Source organism: Pseudorca crassidens, chromosome 18 (genome assembly GCF_039906515.1).
Source record: "Pseudorca crassidens isolate mPseCra1 chromosome 18, mPseCra1.hap1, whole genome shotgun sequence".
Lineage (NCBI taxonomy): Eukaryota > Metazoa > Chordata > Mammalia > Artiodactyla > Delphinidae > Pseudorca > Pseudorca crassidens.
In genome coordinates, this window is record NC_090313.1 from 15330621 (window position 1) to 15354040 (window position 23420).

Genomic DNA, 23420 nt, shown 5'->3' on the forward strand with positions numbered 1-23420 from the left:
GTTATATTTGAATATTATTTAAGAAGTAAGTAGACCAATCAGAGTACCTGGGAAAAAAAAGAAAAGATGACAAGAACATCCTCCAAATGACAAGATTACAACCAGATTTATGTTACACTTATATTATATTAGAATGAGGTTATATCAGAAACCTTAGAATGAGGTTATTAGAATGAGGTTATATTAGAAACCTTTAAACCAGTTATATTAGAAACCTTTACTTAGATTGCCTATAATTATCACTGGACAGAACATGGCACAGACAAGCAGAGTTTGTGGGGAGTTTGTCATCTACTAAACTCCTCAGGCAGCAACCTAGGATACACAGCACTATCTTTCTGCAGATGAAGCCCTCATTTCTTTGTCTCTACTTCAGCAAATGTGGGGAGAAAGCAAGTGGCACACTGGGGTCTCCATGATCAACAAGTCGTTTGATCTCCCTAAGTCTCATTTTCCTCTTCTACAGAATGTGCTGCAGAAACAAGAGTCAGTGAACTCAAGGATGCTGTGAGAATCAAAAGAAGAGTATTGGGCTTCCCTGGTGGCACAGTGGTTGAGAATCTGCCTGCTAGTGCAGGGGACATGGGTTTGAGCCCTGGTCTGGGAGGATCCCACATGCCGCGGAGCAACTGGGCCCGTGAGCCACAAGTACTGAGCCTGTGCCTCTGGAGCCTGTGCTCCGCAACAAGAGAGGCTGCGATAGTGAGAGGCCCGCGCACCGCAATGAAGAGGGGCCCCCGCTTGCCAAAACTAGAGAAAGCCCTCGCACAGAAACGAAGACCCAACACAGCAAAAATAAATTAATTAAGTAATTTTAAAAAAAAAAGAAATGTATTTCCTCAAGTCCATTCTCTACATCTTTATTCCTGTCCTGGACTTGAGGACACGGAGAGGGGGAAGGGTAAGGTGGGATGAAGTGAGAGAGTGGCATGGACTAATATATACCACCAAATGTAAAATAGATAGCTAGTGGGAAGCAGCTGCATAGCACAGGGAGATCAGCTCAGTGCTTTGTGACCACCTAGAGGGGTGGGACAGGGAGGGAGAGAGGGAGACACAAGAGGGAGGAGATACGGGGATATATGTATTATGTATAGCTGATTCACTTTGTTATACAGCAGAAACTAACACAACATTGTAAAGCAATTATACTCCAATAAAGATGTTTAAAAAAAAAAAAGAAGTGTATGAACACCCTCTGTAAGTGGAAAAAGGACATGAATTGATTGTAACTTGCTGTTGGTGACTTATCCCTATTTTCTCATCAAACCAACAGTGGGACCCCATTCACAGTGTGAATCACAACAGGGAAATCACATGACCCTAAGAAGAGAAATACTATCTCCATCATAACCCTCCCTGACAGCCAGAAAGACACACAGGCACACACAGGTCCCCTGTACCCTCACTGGGTTGCATCAAATGAAAGGGAGCAATTGCTCTGTCGTGAAAATTCATCATTATTTTACATTATTTCTTTGTTAGGCTCAGAAGTTTATACCATCTCTTGCTTTTGGTTTTCATGAAAAACAATGAGCCATTTTAAGATAGGTTTCCAGCCTTAAACACACGCACACATGCGCACACACAGTTACTTAGCCTCCGTTTCACTGTTGACAGTCCTTGCAAACTGTTCCACTTAGATTTTATGCCTTGACTTTACGTTATTTTGGTTTCCTTCTCAAAACTGCACCTAGCTATAGCACAGCAATCTTCACCACATTCTAGAAGAGGCACTTAAATCTACTCTTTCATTTAGCACAGTTAGGCCATATGAAACAGGCTCTCTGAGTCTGGTAGTAGGACTTCAAGTGTGTTATTTACTCTGCAAATTATTTATGGACCAGCCCCAAATGGGAAACCATTTCAAAGGATCTGAAGTAAAATCCAAGTCAGGCTGCTTTCCCAGCCACCATTTTCCAATTAGGTTAAAGGGAAAAGCCTGAGTTGAGCATATATTATAGTTCCTCCCACTGGAGGAATTAATTGTTACCTTTCAGTTAAATTTCACCAATTTGCACTGAAAAGCAGTACATAGACTAGAGAAACACAAGGAAATGGCGACGCTCGTTGGACGCCTCCCGTCCTGGAGCACATCGAGGGCCCTTCAGCGACGGTGGAGACTTACAGTAGAAACATCACGGAGCAGAGACTGTGTGAGCAGAGACAGATGTGAGGTCCTGGCAGAGGAGGGCTGGGTTCCAGAGTCAAACAGCAGGAGGCCTCTGCCTTTCTTCACAGTTTTTCTTCCATTTGGAATTGGCCCTCCTCGCACAGCCTGTCAATATCCTGCCCATCTTTCCAGGCTCAGCCCAAACACACTCTTCCATGAAACCATCCTGGAGTCGTCTCTTTTCCTGCTGGGTTCCTAAGGCTTTGCTTACATCTTTCATGAAGGACCTTCTCTCAGCTCCTGGAGTGGGGAAGCTCTGTGCACCAAGCACTGTTCTGAAACCTGATACCGATTATCTCTAATCCTCACAACAAGCTGCACAGTAAGTACTGGCCCCATTTCACAGATGAGGAAACTGAGAGTAAGTGAGGTTACATCGTTGGTCTGAGGACTGTCAGCTTTTAAACAGAAGATCTGGAATCTGAACCAAGCTCACGGCAGTTCATAGCCTTCTGCTCTTTCACATCATGCTATCCAAGTGGTGACTGAAAAGTATATTTGAAATGAAGGCAATACTAAAATAATTCAGGACTTGAAGACCTCTATACCTAGATAAGGAAGTATCAATAAACTTATTATTCTATGACTGTCAAGGCAATCTGAAAGTGTCCAAGTTGGCAGGAATGTGGTAAATATGAAATAAAAGTACAAGCTGTGGGCACCCAAGAGGGGTTTGTAAATTCAAGCGATCTATGTGAGAAAATATTAAACTAGAATTTATCACTGTGATACCTTTAAATATGTATCGCCTGAAAGTTTTTAAGAGCCTTCAAGTGGCTGAAGATAATATGCAGACAAATGTGACATACTATATTACCTGTGTTATGGTAACAGAATATTTTTATTGTCGATTTATATAATGTACTATGTGCAGAGCACCTATATAAATATCAACTCAAAAATGGAAGTTAAATACTCAGATACCTTCCTTCTTACATGTCACATTTTATGGATGTGATTCTGCCAAAAACTAGCTGAGCTTATAATTAATAGCTAATTTATTTTCAAAATCACTCTAACATTTATAGAATGCTTGTTACATCCCTAGCAATCAGGTGCTTTAAAATCATTACTGCATTTCATCCTCAAAACAACCTCATGAGGTTGACAGTATTATTATCGCCACTTTACAGATGAAGAAACAGGCTTGTAAGGTTCAGACAATCAACCGAAATCACACACCTGGTCAACAGAGACCCTGAGACCCAATCCCTGAGCCTTCTGACTCCTGGGCCTTGGAGTTGATGTCGTCAGCCTGAATCGATGTTGCCAAATGTGATTACATCTTATCTCTCTATTTTGTTACAGAAAAGTTTTCAGCTCAATGAACTTTAATGTTTACTTCAACTAGATGTAGTATAATGCATTTATATTATTATTAACATATGTAATTACGTTAACTAGACCTAGTATGATACATCTGTGTTGTTATTAACATACGTAATACAAGAAATGTTGCAGGATTTGTGGGAAGTGGGGGGTAAGGAGATCTGTAAGGAGAAACCTTTATTGTATTTATACGTACCTACAGCACATATGTATGGATGTAGAGAAAAGGGCTATAAGAGTAACAATAGCTACCATTTACTAAAAACCTGGCATATTTGCATTTTATAGGCACTGCCTGTAGCCTTTACAGTAATCCCACACCTCCCCCATTTAATAAGAGAGGAAACAGACATATACCTGGAGTTACCACCCAAGACTGTTTCTCTCCAAAGGCCAAGGCTTTTCTACTACCTGTGCAGTCTCTGTATCTACAGGCCAAAATAATTCCAGAATGCCACTATTATCTGTGACTGTCTTAGGCCCATCCACTGACACAGGGATTCCAGAAGGAGATAAGCAGAGGATCTCATTACTCATTAAGTGGTTCCCAGGTGTCGTAAAGACCTTGCTGACCCCTTGCTAATCAGAGTCATAGACGACATTTCAGAGCAGCAGCAAAACCTCTTGGAAACCCTCTGACCCAAGGCCCTCATTTTGCTGCAGAAACGTCAGAGGCCCAGGCAGGAAGCAGGACGTGTCCAAAGTGACAGCAGGCAAGTGACGAAGCCGGGGCCAGGACTCCGCTCTCCACTCCTTCTCCGCCCTGGGCCTCCCTTCCTGCCAAGGAGGGAATGGGCACGAGGGGCCCAACTCTATGTCCCGACCACGCAGCACAACAGGAGAGCAGTCCGTGCTTATAAACCTCACATCACGTACAGAAGAATCGCTGTGCAGCCCAATCCCACAGGGGCCCTTCCCACCAGAGTCTGTGCCGCAGGGACACCCGAGGGTGGGTGAAGCCCCAGGACACGGCCCGAGTTACTGGTCCCATCACCCCACGGGGCTGGGGCAAAGCCTTAGCCGCCGGCGAAAACGCTGAACGGCAGCCCCTATCTCAACACCTGCTTTTCTCCAGAGATGCTCAAATGCTGGGGGGAAAGACAGGGCTGAGCGTCACCGAAAGGCAAGGTCGTGAAAGAAACACCCACACACTGGCCTAGGTCTCTAGAGTATGATCTGGGAATCGGGAGCTGGACGTGATTAAAGGTAAAGAGGAAATGTCTGAGATCTGCTTATTCCACATTCAACCTTAGCTTCATCCATCACGCGCTGTTTAAAAAGCTCCTTCTTTTAAATTTCTTCATTTGAGAGGCAGCATGACACTGTGGAAAAGCATGGAGTCTAGAGTCATGCAGGGACAGACTGAACGTGAGGTGCAAATGTTGGGGGCAGCTGTTTCATCTCTCCAAGCCTCAGTTTTACCAACTATAGAATGAGGGTGGTGACATCGAGGACACTCACAAAACATTAATAACCCATATACTCTTTATGTGCGCGCATGAGCGTCTGTGAGCGACAGAAAAATGATTTGCACGTGGACTCTGAATAAATGAGAGCTACCGTTCTCACTGTTACACATGTGCTTTCCCCCTTCTTTTCTTCCACAATATATATACCACTTAACAAAAACCTAGCTCATTACTGCTAACTTGATGTCATTTCCGCAAACGCACAATCTCCCATTAACAATAACCTGGGAGAAAGAAATAGAAGCCCATTAAACGAGCAAGCAATTCTGTTCTGTCCACATCAACTGATGCAATCTATGATGTTCAAGCCATTGTTCAAGCAGAATTACTCTTTCCTCACAAGGCGGGTTTGGAGCCCTCAACACCTCGCCCTTGAAAGCTGTCCCAGCCTTTTCCTCGCAGCATAAAAGGGCAGTCAGACGTCCAGAATGCACTGAACAGACCCCGGGGGAGCCCTTTAATGCTATTATTCACTGATTTTTGTCATCCAAGAGAGTAACATCGTATTTATCAGTATTTACATTTTTCTTTCTTTTTGCCAAATTACATTCTATCAGATAAGTTCAGTTTTCATCATTCATTCACTAAGTTCATTTAAATCCCAACAGAGTTAAATGTTTTCAGGTGCCATTTTCTGTGAAACTCAATGCCATTTGTGAAAACAACCTTTCCCCCAGTGAAACAATGCAATAATAAGAAGAAATTTTAAAGCGTTCCGCTTTCCTTAAATAATAAAACACAAGTCAAAAATGGAGAGAGAAACCTACAGACTGAAAGGGAAGGAGGAGGCATCAACAAAGCGCAGAGGGCAGACCTTACGTGGAGCCTGATTCAAACCACCAGCGAATGAGATTTCTCAGTGAGATGATTAACAACATGTAAACACGGACTCGAAGGTTGACGATATTCAGGAATTTTGGTTACTTTTCAGGTGTAATAATGTGGCGACTTTTTTCCAGAGGCTTTCCTATCTTTTAGAGAAAACTAGTGAAATGTTTACAGATGAACTAATCTGAGGCCTAGGACCTGCTTCAGAATAATCTGGGGTGGGAGTGGGGCCGGCAGTGGGCAGGGGTAGAGATACAGCAAGACTGGCCACGAGCCGATCCTGGCTGAAGCTGGGGGTGGGTTCATGAGTATTCATTACACTGTGCTCTCTAGTTTTTACAAATTTTTGTAATTGCCCATTAAAAAGAGAAGTTAAAAGTGAATAAAATTTCACAAAGTGAAACAACTCCCTCCCCCAAAAAAAGACATTCTATGATTGTTGGTATCACATCAGGATTCAAATAGTGACACACGTGTGTGCATATTCACTCAGAAGACGAAAGTATTAAACAACATGAAAAGGTCTTTCAAAATTTGAAAGAAACTTTTAACAAACCTTGTAGTTTAAACCAACGCTCTCATTATTTGAAATTCGAATATATGCAACTCAAAAGTCATGACTCACTTTTTTCAAAGCACAAGCCTTTATTACTTTTTCATACCGTTCTTTTTCATATTTCTTCCCAAACAGAATATTACTCCTCAGAGTTCCTGAAAACACCCAGGGCTGCTGAGAAACATACGCGATCCTCCCGTGCACGCTGACCAGCCCCTGGCTCGGGGGCAGCTCCCCCAGCACAGCACTCAACAGTGACGACTGAAACAGATGGCAACACACACGCGTGAACAGGCAGCACTCAGGACGGACACGCCCCGCAGAACAACTGTCCCCACCCTGGGCGCTTGATAAACGATAGAACCCTTTCCTTTAGAATAATGAAAAAATAAGATTCTAAACCCTTTCATTCAGAATCTTATTCTGAAGGAATAGGATTAGGTACAGTATTCTAAACCCTTTCGTTTATAATAGGATTAAGGCAGTCAGGACAAAAAAAAAAAGGAAGAATAACACCATTGGTCAAGGTAAACTAATGGTTGATAAGGATTATTAATAAAGTGCTACATTCAGCAAAGACTAATTAAGAATGTTTAACATTCTTAACTAGCAGAGCAGCCCAGCAGAACGTGTATTTCATGTATCTGATGTATAATGCAGCTGTTCTTGCATCCAGGTATCCTTTACTTGACAAATACTTGCTCTTAAAAGCAAGTGTGTGAAGTATGTGAAGAATATATCCAAAATTATTAAAAGAACTCTGAAGTGAGTTGTGTCCAAAGAGCAAAAGTCCGTCATAAAGGAAGTCATCCCCCTCTTGTGTACACATCCCCCTCTTGTGTACACATCCCACGTTTAGATTTCTGTATTTTGTTGTACAGAACACAGGAGACCAAGTGCACGTGCACATGTCCTTCAAATCTTTAACAACACACAGGGGTGGCGCGTCTGTGTCCACAGCATCACAGCGCTCACCACACTGGGCTGAAATGATCTGCCTGCGTATCTGTCTCGCCCCAGAACCCGGCTGCCTCTGGATGGCAGAGGCGTCTGCGGCTTGCTCACGTCTGTATCTTTAGCTCCAGCACATGGCTGCACACTCACTACACGTGCACTGACGGGACCACGTCAAGTCACATGAGGAAATGCTCAGAGCTTCCCGGAAGAGCCATTACAACCTCCAGACCTCCTGGAGGGCCCACTGTGACAGAAAGAAGTCCCCACAGTCTCAGTCTGTCCTGAACAGCTGTCACATAAACCATTTCCTTCACTGAGACGTCCAAAGTCCCGACAAGCAGTTCCCAACTGTGTAACATGAAGCACCAGGAAGGAAAACACAACGTGCTTACTAGCTCATTAAAATAATGTACTTAATAGAATATTCAGTATGAGGTTTTTAATCATTTGTAAGGTTTCATTATGACCCTTGGTTTTAACTGTCTATTTCATTAATCTCCACAAGGTGGCAGCATAAGCGCATACATGCCTGGCCCTTTACTAATAAATAATTTGAAATCTCCACTAATCGCTCCATTTTCATTTGATAAAGAATGAATCTCAGTAACGCTCAGCACGCAAAGGGGCACTTTGTAGGATAAAGTCACTCTTGGTAAATTAACTCTTACAAATAACGGTCAAAGCTCTAATTTCACGAGAGCTCTAATTGAACACCAACAGCAACAAAAAATGGGGAATAAAGAAATTAATTATGGGGACTTCCCTGGTGGCGTAGTGGTTAAGAATCCGCCTGCCAATGCAGGGGACCCAACACAGCCAAATATAAATTAATAAATTAATTTTAAAAATCTATTAAAAAATTAATGATGACATCATGAGTCAGAGTGATAAAGCCTCATATTTATACATGTTTCATGCATTACCTGTCCTGGCTAAACAGGGGCAATAAAGTACTTCTACTGTAAGAAAAACAAAAAACATGAAGACACCTGCGACAGCACACAGTCCAACGCGAGGGAGAAGGACAAAGTACTCATCGTGCCAATCACAGGTAGTATTCCTGAGAGACGTAAGAGTGTATGCATGTGTTAAGAAAACTGTCAGTAACTGCTAATGTTTAAAAAGAAAAAAAGAGTGGTTACACTTGATTAGTAAAATGCCCAAAAGATCGAAAGGCAGAGTCTGCATCATCTTCAAAATGAAAAATTTTGCTGGAAAGAACTAAACTAATTATAAAACATTCACATACTAAAAAAAAATGACAATTATTTTTCATCACCAAAAAAACTAGCCCCAGATTTTATAGGTATTACAAATCTATCAATAAGAGGCTAGATTTTAATACATGAGAAACATTTTTTAAGCTTCTCCATTCCTTTCTTCCTGTCTGACACCTATTAGGGTTCCCATTTTACTACCTTTCACTCAGTTACGACAACAAAACAACGAGCCACATACAAACAACAGCTTCGCGTTGCAGCCCTTCACAGTCTGTCAGGGCCAGACACTGAGTTCCCTCCCTGTTCAGGCTTCAGGATCGGGCACTGCTCCGCCGTGACCAGAAGGGGGCAGCACTCGACAGCGCAGGGGTACCGGGGACTGTCTCCTGATTATACAGGCTCAGGGGGCACTGACTCAACAAGGACGGTCTGAGGGATGATCATCTGATCATCAGCTGAGCCCCACTCTGTAACAGAGACCGTTTGAAATCCCTGCCCCGTGGAGATTTGGAGGCTCTCACAGGACCATTTATTTTAAAGCTTCAAGACTGAGACCAAGTCCCATCATTTCATGAATGAGACCTGGGTCCCCGAAAACCTCCCCCACCTGCCCACCTGGCTGTACAGAGGAGCAGGTTACAGAGCTCATATCTATCTCCTGCCTCCCAACCCAGCATGGCCTTCATTCAGAAGCAGGTTCTCCCCAAAACCTCCAATGTCTGTGCCCCTCCCCCTCCGAGGGCTCTCTCACCCATGACCTAAGTCGACAGGTCCTAATTACTAACGACCCCAGCGTGGAGCAGAATCCTTCCATAGGCAAGTCCAGGACAACAGAATAGGGTGTTCTGTAGCATAGTGCAAGTTGCACAGAAGTCTGCGAGCATGTTACTAAGTTCTTGAAAGAAGAACAAAGGAGCTCATTTTAAAATGCTACATAGTTTGGTGCAAAAGAAATTTGGTAATGGGTCATTCAAAGTACGTGTTAGCATTCACACAGAGTCGCCTTTATAATGGAACTTTAATGATGCTTTCCATAAGTGTGCATATGATGAGAAATACCACGCTGGAGGTAAATCCATGTGCACAGAGGACCATGAAACCAGGGGGCGGGGGCACGTTTCAGTCGTCGGTAAAGCGGCTGCACAGGGTGTGCAATAGTGACAACTTCTTGAAAGCAGACCCTGTGTGTTTTCTGTTTGCCTGCACATCATAAATAAACCAAGTGTCAGAAAATCACCAGTTCTCCCTGTCAGCTTGCCACACAGTGCAACCCTCCAACTGGGAATCACTGGTGCTCACTATGTCCTCCTGCTGTCGCCTCCCCGTCCCTGGCTGCCACCAAAGTAGCCAGAACCATCGAGAAGCTTAGGATGGGGAGCCTCCACCCTGCCCGATAGCAAAGATCTGTATGAAGATCCATGGCTTCACTCCATATATAATAAGATGATCTGAGAATTCAAGGCAAAAAACGTACACTGATTCCCCAAAGCCTCTGGTCTGTAACAACTGTTTATGTACCTGTTAGTTAACCCATTCCATACTGCAGCATTTTGTCTGTCCAATCCTATAAAGTCTAACATTACAAACGTATGTACTTGAAGTTCAAAATGTGCTAATACTTTGAAAGCTCTCCTGAAAATGAGATAGAGAGCAACATGTCAAACGTCTTAGGCTGATTTTATACTTAATCTCCAGTAGTTGCAAACCTATTCCTGATTTTGAGAATTTTTATAACATACTTCCAGTAAATGAGCAAATCACACTTTACAACATGAGTAAAGTCTGAAAATTCTCTGAAAAATCTATGTCTTCAGTTGTCTGTTAGCAGTCAAGATCTTAGAATGAAGAATTTGTTACCTCATTCCAAAAGGCAGTGAAATCTTCCATGTCCACTACGGTTTTACCATCTGATGGCAGCTGAGGGTTGCACTGGGATAGCTCATCAAGTAACGGAAAAGTCTCCAGAAAAGGAAAAACAGATTGTTTAAACTGCAGGAACAAAACGCAAACAAAAATAATCACTTTCCTGGAATTTGCAAGAAAAAACTTTATACAGCTTAGATATCATTTTGCCAACTATATTTAAAATGTTGGTTCACATCAGAACATACTAAATAATGTATAGAATAATATATACTATTATTATAGCATATAGTATATACAATCATACAGTATACATAATATACATGTATAGATTATTATATATATTATATATGTATATTATATATATATTACATGTTTTTTTTTTGTGTGTATATATATATATATATATATATATATATATATATATATATATATATAAAATAAAGAGTTCCAGGCCATGAGAAAAGTTGTAACTTTCTCAACAAGTATACTGGTTTACTAGATGCTCCTTAAGGAGAAAATATGCCTCCAAACTCCAACACATGTAAAACCTGGACATTTTTATTGTTTTACTTGTGTGTCACTAACAACAAACAGGGGAGCTGGAGTTGGTAGGAACTGATTCCATAAATATTTCCTGAATCCCACCATATACCAAGCACCATGTGACATACTAGGAACACAGAGAGGAAGGCCATTCCCAGGCCTTCAGGAATCAGGTGGCACAGGACAGGCTGGGAACACAAGACACATGGCAGAGACTCAACGAAAACCCTGGCTCTGCCTGTTTTGAGTCGTGACCTTTTCCTGGGCACTTAAGTATACTCTGGTCTTCTCACACACGTTAACTCAACATCACTGCTTGTCATTAACTATCACTCAAATCATTGCTCTAAAAATGAAATGCTCTTATTAAGTTTCTATCTCTTAAAAAATAGTTTACAAGCATCTATTCACAATCACTTGTCTCTCCTTAGTCAGTGCCCTCTCTCCTCGACAGCAGGAATGGCCGCATCTCCCCCTTATTATTTTCATACCACTTAGGAGCTATTCAATGCAATTCAGCTGAACAGACCAAGTCCTGCGAACCAGTACTGAACTAACATAATCATATATAGGAAAACTCCCTCTTGCCCTGCAAATGCTGCACATATTTCAACAAGGAAAGCTACAGTGGTAGAGAAATACCACCCTCGCTGCCCACTCTCCACCCCCCAAGAACTGTGAATGTGTGGCAAAGACTGCTGGCTGTCCCCCAAATCTGCTCTCGTTCTTCTGAGGTAACAAACCCCAGATTTCAGCTGGCACCTGGCAGCCTGGAAGGAGGCCCTCTCTCTCCAGCCCCCCGAGCAGATAGGTGTAGCCATGTGACTACATCCAGGCCGGTGGAAAGTGACAACGTCCGGGACCTTCATCCACCCCACGGCCTAGGCCTCGGAGGTTACCAGCTGGGTCAAGGCCACAGGCAGAGGAGTAACAAGAGAGAAGGAGTCTGGGTCCTAACACCCTGGAGGATCATACTAACCATGGAACTTGTTATGGAGTGAACTGTATCCCCACAGAAAAGCTATGTTGAAGTCCTAACCACAGTTACCTCAAAACGTGACTTTATTTGGAAATTGGGTTGTTGCAGATGTAATCCATTAAGGTGAGATCACACTGGAGTAGGGTGGGCCTGATACTGAGCAGGACCCTGCAGGGCTCCTGGGCTCAAAAGCCTTTCTGAGTCACACATTTCTTTGATTACAGGAAATAGGCTTCGTTCAGCCTCCACGACCTTCCCTGCGTTCCAACAGGCAGGTTCAAGCTGTTGTTAATTAGGGGAGGGAGGGGATGGGAGACAAGGAGAAACAGTCAGGAGAAACAATAGTACAGCCTTGCGGGCAGGGTCCTGGTTCCCCATTCAGGGATACACAGAGAGATATCTTTTAGCTGTTTTGCAGATACTGAAACCCACACGAGGTGGGACAAGTTAATGGTTAAGCACATAGACCCCAGACCAGTTGGAACCAGAAGGTCGATGATGTTGACTCCCACTTACCTCCCCACCAACCAATCAGAAGACTGTCCACCAGCTGACCACGCCCTCTTTGAACCATTGATATAAAACTTCTCACTATCCCCTCCAGGCTGGGACACACAGTTTTGAGGGCATTAGCCCACTGTGGCCGCCTTTGCCTGGCAACAGAATAAAGCTATTCTTTTCTACTTCACCCAAAACTCTGTCTCCAAGATTTAATTCCGTGTTGGGATACAGAGGCCAGAGTCGGCTGCCGGCCCTGAATCCAATATCATTGGTGGCCTTGTGAGAGATGCAGAGACAGATACACAGACAGAAAACCACCACACGACGACGGAGACAGAGGTTGGAGTGATGGCAGCTACAAGCCGGAACGCCAAGGTGTGCCTGCAACCGCCAGAAGCTAACAGAGGCAAGGAAGGATTCCCCCATCGACTAAAAAAATTTATTCACAATCTAAAAGTTGACAGTGCTGTTTTATTCTGCAGTATTCTTAGGACTTCAAGCCCAGCAGGCAGCATCTCAAGTAACTACGAGAAAGCTGCTCCAAGGAGGCGAGGCGGAGCTAGGATATACAGGAGTTTTCCAACAAAGGGCAAGTAGTAGGAACAAAAGATTACTGTTAATTAAAGAAAACCAGATATCCCAAGTTAAGGAATTTAGTGCTTTTCTAAGTATGGGAAGACGCAAGAGTCTGGGCTCACCGAAATCATTCCCTTGATATGCACCTCAGCTATCTGGGGCCAGTATCCTGTGTTTTCACATCCTGAGTTTCCTCGGGGCTCCCCACAGGGAGTGGCTGCAGTCTGATGGCCGCTAGATGGCAGGTATTCTTTCCCTTCCTGAGTTTCCTCAGGGCTCACGAGCTCATTCTGGAGCGCTGCAGTCGCTGATGAGTGTGACATCCTTGTTTACTGATACGGCAGGCAATATTCCATTTCTCACCCCTTGCAGGATTCAGAGAGATCTTGAACCTCCTGACATCTTGATTTCAGACTTCTAGCTTCCAGAACTGTGAAACAATAAATTTCTGTGGTTTGGGCTTCCCTGGTGGCGCGGTGGTTGAGAGTCCGCCTGCCAATGCAGGGGACGCAGGTTCGTGCCCCGGTCCGGGAAGATCCCACATGCCGTGGAGTGGCTGGGCCCGTGAGCCATGGCCGCTGAGCCTGCGTGTCCAGAGCCTGTACTCCGCAACGGGAGAGGCCAAAACAGTGAGAGGCCCGTGTACCGCAAAAAATAAAAAAATTTTTTAAAATAATAAAAAAAAAAAAGAAACCGGGCTTTGGGCATAACCCTAGTTCTGTCATTTACAAGCTATGTGAGGATGGGTGAGCTATTTCACCTGTTACAAGAGCCTGTTGCAGATAAGTCATGAATATTCCTCCCTCTCTTGACTCAATTCCCTCCCTTTTCCCTCGACCCTCCTATATACATACAGTGCCTCAGCCCAAACTGGGTTGAGAAGTTGATTTGCGAACTAAGTTCCTGCTTCTCCATTCTTTGGCCATTGAATGAAGCTTGTGCTGTTCCACACTCATCATCAGTTTAATTATTGGCTGTGGGAATCCGGATGGAAAAACAACCACCCCGGCCAAGATAAGGGTTCTTAGCCTGGGCTAGGACCCCGGCCTGAGTCCAGGCGACCAATTCGGTGACAAGTACAGCAGTTACCTACACAAGGAACAGAGGCTCCAGAACAAGACCGCCTGGTTTGGGATCCTGCACCACCACTCACTTGCTGTGTGATGGTAGGCAGCTTACTCAACCTCTCTGCTTCAGTGACTTCAGGTGTAAAAGAAGAGGTAATAGCTCCTTTCCTTCCAGCAGGAAAACTGGAAATGGGTGCCTACCAAAATCAATGAGAAGCCTTCACCTTCCCATTTCCACCCACATACATTGTGAAAATGCACAAACAGAAGGTGCTGGGAGCGTTCCATGCCCTGCCTGAAGTTAAGGAGACATGTGTCTTCTTTGTTGTTATTTACTTTAACTACACCCTTACACCTTCTTCCAGGCCCCTCTTGCCTTAAGGGCCGTCAAATAGCCAAGAGCTGTAGCTACACACCCTGAATACACCACAGTCAAAATCAGCATAGGAGCTCCCATCCCCTGGGGATCCCCTAGACCATCCCATAGAAAAAGAAAACGTCAGAATTTGCGGGAAAGATGAATGGGTTAAGGTCCAGAAACAAAAGATCTGATAATCACCCAAGTGTGATTAAAGCCCCAAGGTTTGGACTTCCCTGGTGGCACAGTGGTTAAGAATCCGCCTGCCAATGCAGGGGACACGGGCTCGAGCCCTGGTCCGGGAAGATCCCACATGCCGTGGAGCAACTAAGCCCGTGCGCCACAACTACTGAGCCCGTGCCCTAGAGCCCACATGCTGCAACTACTGAGCCCGAGTGCTACAACTACTGAAGCCCACGTGCCTAGAGCCTGTGCTCCGCAACAACAGAAGCCAGAACAAAGAGTAGCCCCCGCTCGCCGCAACTAGAGAGAAAAGCCCGTGCACAGCAATGAAGACCTAACGCAGCTAAAAAAAAAAAAAAAAAAAAAAAAAAAAAAAATCCACCTTCCAGTACAGGGGACAAGGGTTCGATCCCTGGTCGCTGAACTAAGATCCCACATGCCACAGGACAACTAAGCCTGTGTGTTGCAACTACTGAGCCCACGCGCTCTGGAGCCCACAAACCACAACTAGAGAGAAGCCCACGCGTTGCAACGAAAGATCCCGTGTGCCACAGCTAAGACCCAATGCAGCCAAATAAATAACCAAAAAAAAAAAAAAAAAGCCCCAAGTTTCAGGCCCATCTTGTTAGTAGTCCCAGCTACTAGATGGAAAACTTTAGTTAAGAGCTTCACCTCTCTGAGCCGTTTTTTATCTGTGTGTTTCCTCCCAGTTCAAGGAACCTTCAGTGGTTTCAGGACCAAATGATTCCTAGGCAGGACCACCTGCATCAAGACCATGCACTGCTTCTCCAAAGGCTAAAGATATGGACCCCATATCTTTATATGGACCATATGGACCATATGGACCATGCAGGCTTCAGGGACCCCATCCCCAGAGTGGTCCTCAAAGGTGGAAGTGGAAATATTCGAAATAGGGAAAGGAGCTGGTCAAATACACACTCCAGTAGTGGCTGTGTGTCCCAATCAAAACGTCTTCAAGAATAAAATAAATATTAAATAAAAAATAAGTGTTTTTTAATCCTTAAATAAAAAAGAAGTGTTTTTCACCAACACGAAATTTGCTATGATTAGGTACCAGGACATACAGTGAAAGACACACACGGAGAGAGGGAGGCAGAGAGAGACGTGGTCATAGACACAAGGACAGAGGGAGCCCGGTGCAGTTGGAACGCGCCGTCACAGAAGATATATGGGAAGAGGTGGTGATATTACTGGAAGCCGGCAGCGGTCCAGGGCGCTAACTAGATACAGGAGGTTGTTAATAAGCTGATTGCTTTGGGGTAAAAAGGCTACAGCTTTAGTTCAAAACTGCAAATTCCTGAGCGGCATGGGGGAAGCCGGCTAACGGTGGGGTGCAGGGACTGCAGTCCCTCCTCCAGCTGGGTGGTGACGCCCCCGGGGCAGCCTCGGGTCTCAGCCTCCCCGCCTCCTGCTCTCTGGCATTGCAGGTTGGCGGGGCGACTAGCGGCAAGGGAGGCAGACCCTGTGCCCCAGCCACCAGGTCGCCGGGTCTCCCTCCCCGGGCCTGCTCCCGCCCTGCCCGCGCGCCCAGGCGCAAAGGGGAACACGCCGCCGGCGTGGGGAGGCTCCAGTGGCGGCGGAAAGCGCTCCCTGTGCCCAACACTCTGCCCCCCTAAAGGGCGCCGGCGGCGTCCGGCAGGGGTACGCGTTAGCGGGATGTCGCAGCTCAGGCGGGGCGCTCACCAGAACAGGCGGGAGCAGAGGTTCGCGTCCTGCAGCGGGCTGGGCGGCACCTCCGGGTGCGCCGGCAGCATCTTGCCGGCGCTGGCGGGGAGTCTGGAGCCCCGGGCGCCTCCGCTCCGTAGGAACCTGGAGTGGAGCACCCGCGGCCGCTCCGTCCGCGTCTACCCCCAGCCACGCCGCCTTCCGGGAACGCCTAGTGTCGGGGGCGGGGAGGGGAGGAGCGCTCTCTACGCGCAGCTGTTAGAGGCCTGGGAGGCGAAGCCAGCGCGCAAAGTGCAGGGCTGCCGGACGAAGGGAGGCCGAGCGGAGGCTGCCAGGAGCCACAGGCAGGTGTGAGGCAAGGCCGCAGGCGCAGCTGATGGAGGCGGGTAGGCGGGCTAAACAGCACACCGGGTCCAGCGCGCAGGCACCCACCTACTAGTACCTGGCTGCAAACTCTGCCAAAAGTGCTTGCTCTGAGCCCACGCACCCCAGAAGGTGGAGAGAGGAGGCTCAGGCTCTGCCCACCTTTGCTACTCAAAAATGTCCCCTGGGGGGCTTCCCTGGTGGCGCAGTGGTTGAGAGTCCGCCTGCCGATGCAGGGGACACGGGTTCGTGACCCGGTCCGGGAAGATCCCACGTGCCGCGGAGCGGCTGGGCCCGTGAGCCATGGCTGCTGAGCCTGCGCGTCCGGAGCCTGTGCTCCGCAACGGGAGAGGCCACAGCAGCGAGAGGCCCGCGTACCTCAAAAAAAAAAAAAAAAAAAAGTCATTATAGACACATATATGTACAAATTTATTTATGTACACGTTTATCAGAGCAGTGCTTATTACAATATAATAGAATTTATAAACATTCTACGTTCAGCAATAGCAGAATGATTAAATAAGTCATTTTTAAACAAGTGTTTTTTGAACATCCATCAGACACCCTTCTAAGAACTGGGGATCAATGGTAAAAAAGGCATGTAAGTTTTATCTCCTCAAGAGGAAATAAAAGAGAGTAGTTGGAGACGGCCAGCAAACCCCGATTTCAATTGCACAGTCAAGAAACTTGAGCTGAAATGGGAACCCAAGAAGGAGCCAGCCTTGTCCAAATCTGGGAGAAAAAAAGATCCCCAAAAAGTGAAAACAAAAAATCCATGGCATTGGATAAGATAACTTGGGTGAGTGTAGATTTTTGTTAAAGGGAAGAGAGACCTGTTGCATCTGGAAGAGAGGGGAGGTCACTAGGCAAACTGCCACCCCCGAGACTGGGGAGGCCCCCCCAGTGAAGAGAGGAAATGGAGGCTTCCCAGAGCAAAACCACCAGGGGGACCTGTGCCTGGGGAGGAAGACCAGAACTATAACTGACAATTCTGGAGGCTCAGTGTGACAATCTGAGAGTTAGAAACTACAGGGGAACGCAGTGATGCGAGGACTCACAACACGGTGAGATTTTCCTCCAGGAGCTCCACCAGGATCCTACAGAAAATACCAGAGAAAAATCCCTCAGCCTGCCTGCTGGGGGGGGGGGGGGGGGTGCGTGGAAGTAGCCAATTTGAAATAGACCCCAAGACTCCAAGGCTTGCCCTTGGGGGAAACTAGTTAACCAGAGTCTAACCTGCTGAGGTGTTAACTGAGCCTAACTGACCTGGGGGAAGAGAAATACCCAGCTCCAGCTGTCTCTAGCCATCCTGTCCCACATAAGGGAAGGGGTGGGGGGAGAAAAAAATGAGAAACACTTGTGAAGTTCATGGTCCAGAGGCAGAAGCTCACTGGGGGATTGAGACTTAATCGTGGGAACTGCCTGCCCTCACACCTCACCCCCTCATTACTAAGGCCTTGTTACAGCAGTTCCTTTAACCCAGGACATTGTGTCTGCATATCGAAAAAAAGTTACAAGGCACACCAAAAGCCAAAAAAAAATTTTTTTGGAAGAGACAGAGCATGCGTCAGAACCAGATGTGGCAGGGATGTTGGAATGATCAGACCAGGAATTTAAATGCAACTATGATTAATACACCAAGGGCTCTAATGGATAAAGTAGACAGCATGCAATAACAGATGAGCAGTGTAAGCAGAGAGATGGAAATCCTCAGAAAGAACCAAAAAGAAACGCTAGAGATAAAAAGCACAGTAACCAAAATGAAGAATGCCTCTGATGGGCTTATTAGCAGACTGGCCACAGCTGAGGGAGGAGTTGCTGAGCTAGAGGATATATCAATAGAATCCACAAAAGCCAAAAGGCAAAGAGAACGAAGGCTAGAAAAACCAGAATATCCAGGACTGAGGAACAAATACAAAAGATTCCACATCTGCTTACTGAGAATTCCAGAAGGAGAAGCAAGAGAGAAAGGGACAAAAGAAACGTTTAAAACAATAATGACTCAAAATTTCCCCCAATTAATGTCAAACACCAAACCACAGGTACAGGAAGCTCAGAGAACACCAAGCAGAATTAATGTCAAAAAAAAAAAAACCCCAACTCCTACAACTAGGTATACTATTTTCAAATTAAAGAAAAACACTTTGGCTATAGAGGAATAAAGATAAGAATTACATCCAACTTCTCTTCAGAAATCATGCAAACAAGAAGAGAGTGGAGTGAAAAATTTTAAGTGTTGAGAGAAAAAAAATCACTAACCTAGAATTCTGTACCTTGTGAAATGATCTTTCAAAACTGAAGGAGAAATATTTTTTTCAGACAAACAAAAACTGAGGGACTTTGTTGCCGGTGGACTTGCTTTGCAAAAAATGTTAAAAGCAGTTCTTCATTGAGAAGGAAAATAATGTCAGAAACAAAGACCTACATAAAATAAGGAAGAGCATCAAAGAAGGACGAAGGGAATAGTTCTGCAAAAGGAACAGATAAAACGGTATTGAAAGGGGCTTCCCTGGTGGCGCAGTGGTAGAAAATCTGCCTGCCGATGCAGGGCACACGGATTCGTGCCCCGGTCCGGGAGGATCCCACATGCCGCGGAGTGGGTGGGCCCGTGAGCCATGGCCGCTGAGCCTGTGCGTCAGGAACCTGCGTGTCCGGAGCCTGTGCTCCGCAATCGGAGAGGCCACAGCAGTGAGAGGCCCGCGTATCGCAAAAAAACAAGACAAACAAACAAAAAAAACGGTATTGAAAGCTTTGAACAGTGGCCAGAATGGAAGAACTTACAAGAGCTGTATCCTGAGAGTGCAGTGACGAAAGCAACAGAGAACTTGTGAGGATTTTAGCAAAGAGGCTATTAGACTCTGCCTGCCACTCCCATCCCTTCATTTCTCTTTCATGGCAACCACATGTCGTATGTCACCTCACCTGTGGACTGAGGATCAGCCAGTTCCTTGACTTGTGCATTGAACCCTGTTTACTGCGCTGATGGTTAATACTTTTATTGACTCAACTGTAGGTTCTTTCTGGATCCCTAACCTTTGACTACGCCTGAGCTTTGGTAGCTAAGGATATGCTTCTTCTTTTACTTTGCAGTGGGTTTTGCTGGATTCTGCCTGCTGATGGCATTTAACTATTGACCACTGTCTACTACACAGAGGAACCAAGATAAGGTGGCAGCTTTGGATAAGAAGCAATTGGGAAAGAGCAGCTGGCCTTTGACCCAAATCTAGTAGTTTAGGTCAGAAAGCCTGAGGTGCAAGCTCTTCAGAAGGAGCTGATCTGTAAGGATACATGTAACGCCATGTCATGTGTCCACGCAAAGCTCAGAATCAAACTATGTGGTATAGCTTGCCCGTATCCTGTCAGAGATGCCACTCTCTCTAAATTGAGACCAACGTTTCCACACCTTTCACCAACTAGTGTGTATGTATGTGTCATTTATCATTTTTCAATAGTCAGTCAACTTAAGTCTTCACTCGTTAATCAAGATTGCCAGGCAGGCTATTTCTAGCACATGTCTGTGTGTCCTATAGGACTGCAGCCTTTACTCTGCTGCCCTCAAACCGCTTTTCTTATTTCAGATTTAGACTTTCATCCAGCCGCTATCAAGCATTGCCATCCATCTCTGCCTGTCAGTCAACTGGTTCAGTTTCCATAAAACAACCAAGTCTGCCTTATAATGGCACTTGTTTGTAGGTCCATTTTGGTGTTTTATTACATTTTCCTGCATTCTTTAAAATAAGTGAATAGAAGATGGAAAATTAATATGCTAATAGTAATAATGCAATTCCTGCAAAGATGGAGAGAGTATGAAGTAGAACAAAGGAGGTAACTCTTCCATCTGGTTCGGATGCATATTGGAAGTCAACTCACTGACTATATGCTTAATTTTGAAGGAAAGGGATTTTTTTGAATCTATGGAAGCTTTATTCATAACTGCCAAACCCTGGAAGTAACCAAACGTCCTTCAGTAGGTGAATGGATAAATAGACTGGTTCATCCAGACAGTGGAGTATTATTCAGCACTAAAAAGAAATGAGCTACCAAGACATGAAACAACATGAAGGAAACTTAAATGCTTGTAACTAAGTGAAAGAAGCCAGTCTGAAAAGGCTACATACTTTATGATTCTAAGTATATGACAGAAAGGCAAAACTATGGAGTCAATAAAAAGATCAGTGGCTGCCAGAGGGCGGAGGTGGGAGTGAGGGATGAACTGGTGGAGCACAGAGGATTTTAGGACAATGAAAATACTCTGTATGATACCATAATGATGGAAATGTCATTATATATTTGTCCAAAACCATAGAATGCACAATACCAAGAGTGAACCCTAACGTAAGCTATGGACTCCGGGGGACTTCCCTGGTGGTCCAGTGGTAAAGAATCCACCTTGCAATGCAGGGGACAAGGGTTCGATCACTGGTTGGGGACCTAAGATCCCGCATGCCGTGGGGCAACTAAGCCCGCACGCCACTACTACTGAGCTCGCGCGCCTCAACGAAAGAGTCCATGTGCCGCAAACTACAGAGCCCGTGCACCCTTGAGTCCACATGCCACAACTAGAGAGAAGCCCGCATGCCACAACAAGAACGCACGCACCACAAGGAAATATCCCACGTGCTGCAACTAAGACCTGATGCAGCCAATAAATAAATAAATAAAATATATTTTTTAAAAACCTATGGATTTCAGGTGACTATGATGTGTCAGTGTAGATTCATCAATTGTAGCAAAAGTATCACTCTGATGGAGGAATGTTGGTAGTGGGGAGGCTATGGAGTGCGGGGACAGGGCAGATATGGGAAATCTCTGTACTTGCCACTACAAAAAAAGAGAGAGAAAAAAGAAAAATCTATGAAATACTAATAAGATATCGATGAAGATTATATATGCAAAAGGTGAAGTGTTATAATAGAGGACATAAAGAGATTTTTTTTTAAGTTAGAGGCTGAGATTCATATTAATAAATTGTCCCATGGATCCCTTAGAGAATTTCACAGGCTTATACATCATCCGATAGAGATACAGCTTTCTCCAACTCAATCAGGAAAATTAGAAGGCCAGACTTAGCCTATCTCCTGTCAATTTTTAAAAAGTAATGTATAACACGCTACCAAAGTGATCATCATTAACCTCCTTTCCATCCCTTGCAAATTACCATCAGCAGGTCCATTTTTTCTTCATTAAACTTTTTTTCTGTTTATTAAATGGGACTTCAGTTGAATTAAGAGAAATAGAATTTGAGGTAAGAAATACATTTATAAAATTAATTTGCATTGCATTATATTAATGTTAAATCTCTGTTTTGGATAATCATAGATATATGACATTCAGGGGTTAAAAAGCTGAAATGCTCTTCCCGAACATAAAGAACTCTAGAATTCTTTTTTGTTTTCTGAAAAGGGACTTCCCTTCACTCCATCGAGACAGTCTATTTTCAACTGCACTCTCAGGGAAGCTATGGGTATAAAATTAGCAAATTGAATCTAAATGAAACGTATGTTTCCTACCCTCACAGAGCTTACAACTCACACTGTGTGTGCAATTCCCATCCTTCGGGTCACACCTTTGAGTGAAGGCTTCTATTGTAATATGAACAACAGAAAGGAAGTCCACTGTGTTTCAGTATTAAAACAAAACATATTGACTTTTTTGATGGGCATTTTCCTAAAATGTGTTGCTGATATCCCTCCATTCTTAGAGTAGGCAGAATATGATGACAAACATTATTAATTATTTGGTATCATTATCAGCAAGTAGTGTTGTGCCATTTGGTACAATACCCTTAGGGCCTAATGAAACACAGGTGTAGGGGTTTGTGGATTTACTTACATACATTTAATAGCAACCATTTATCTTTTAAAACTTTCATGTCCGTTTTTTATATATTTTTCTTCTCTTTCCTTTTCTAATCATATTTTACTTTTTACTATTTATAAATTGGCTTGTTAAGTAAGATTTAATAGGCTTTAAAGTAAGGATCTGAGAGTCTCTGCTAGGAAAAATAATGATGAGTTTGGACACACAATTTTGGCAACTTAGATGCCTCTTGGTCTCAGTTGTCTTCTGTGAGACTGAAATGGCCCGAAGAATGACAGATGGAGAAGTGAATGTTATCAGAAGGTGTTTTGGCTTGCTAATGGCTTTATAAGTGTTCCTAAATGATTAGTAAATTTCCCTTCTTCTTTTAATATGAAATATTTCAAGAATGCTAAAAATACGCCCAATTTTATTTTTCAAATGTACATATATCCAAAACAGATTATATAAAGTGTTGAGGGCTTCTGTGGTGGCGCAGTGGTTGGGAGTCCGCCTGCTGATGCAGGGGACGCGGGTTCGCGCCCCGGTCCGGGAAGATCCCACATGCCGGGGAGCAGCTGGGCCCGTGAGCCGTGGCCGCTGAGCCTGCGCGTCCGGAGCCTGTGCTCCGCAACGGGAGAGGCCACAGCAGGGAGGGGCCCGCGTGTTGACATTTTCCTAGAGTTATTTACGAATTTTCATTAAAGAAATAAGATGTATAGGAACAAACCAAAAAGAGAGAGAGGGACAGAGAAACCAAAGATGGAGCCCTGAAGCCCTCCAACATTTACAGGTAGAGACCCACCCAAGGAGACTGAGGTGGGAGAAAATATGCCGTCACAGACGCGCAGGAAAAGCTGGAACCTATGCTTCTGAAGACAGAAGAGTAAAAATCTGATTAGGCAAAGTGGAGATTTTTGACTTAGAAAAAGCAGCATTTTAAAGACAGAGAGAGAGAGAAACCCTA

The 23420-nt window shown here is 44.7% G+C and overlaps 1 protein-coding gene across 1 annotated transcript in view; it reads right to left on the reverse strand.

Annotated features, from left to right (window-relative positions):
- LOC137211475 (ATP-binding cassette sub-family C member 4-like) overlaps positions 1-23420 on the reverse strand; it is a 173443-nt gene that overhangs the window by 115746 nt on the left and 34277 nt on the right. Inside the window, 3 exon segments of the mRNA XM_067713976.1 lie at positions 6425-6616; positions 10390-10521; positions 16310-16502. Coding sequence (XP_067570077.1) covers positions 6425-6616; positions 10390-10521; positions 16310-16502 — 517 coding nt within the window.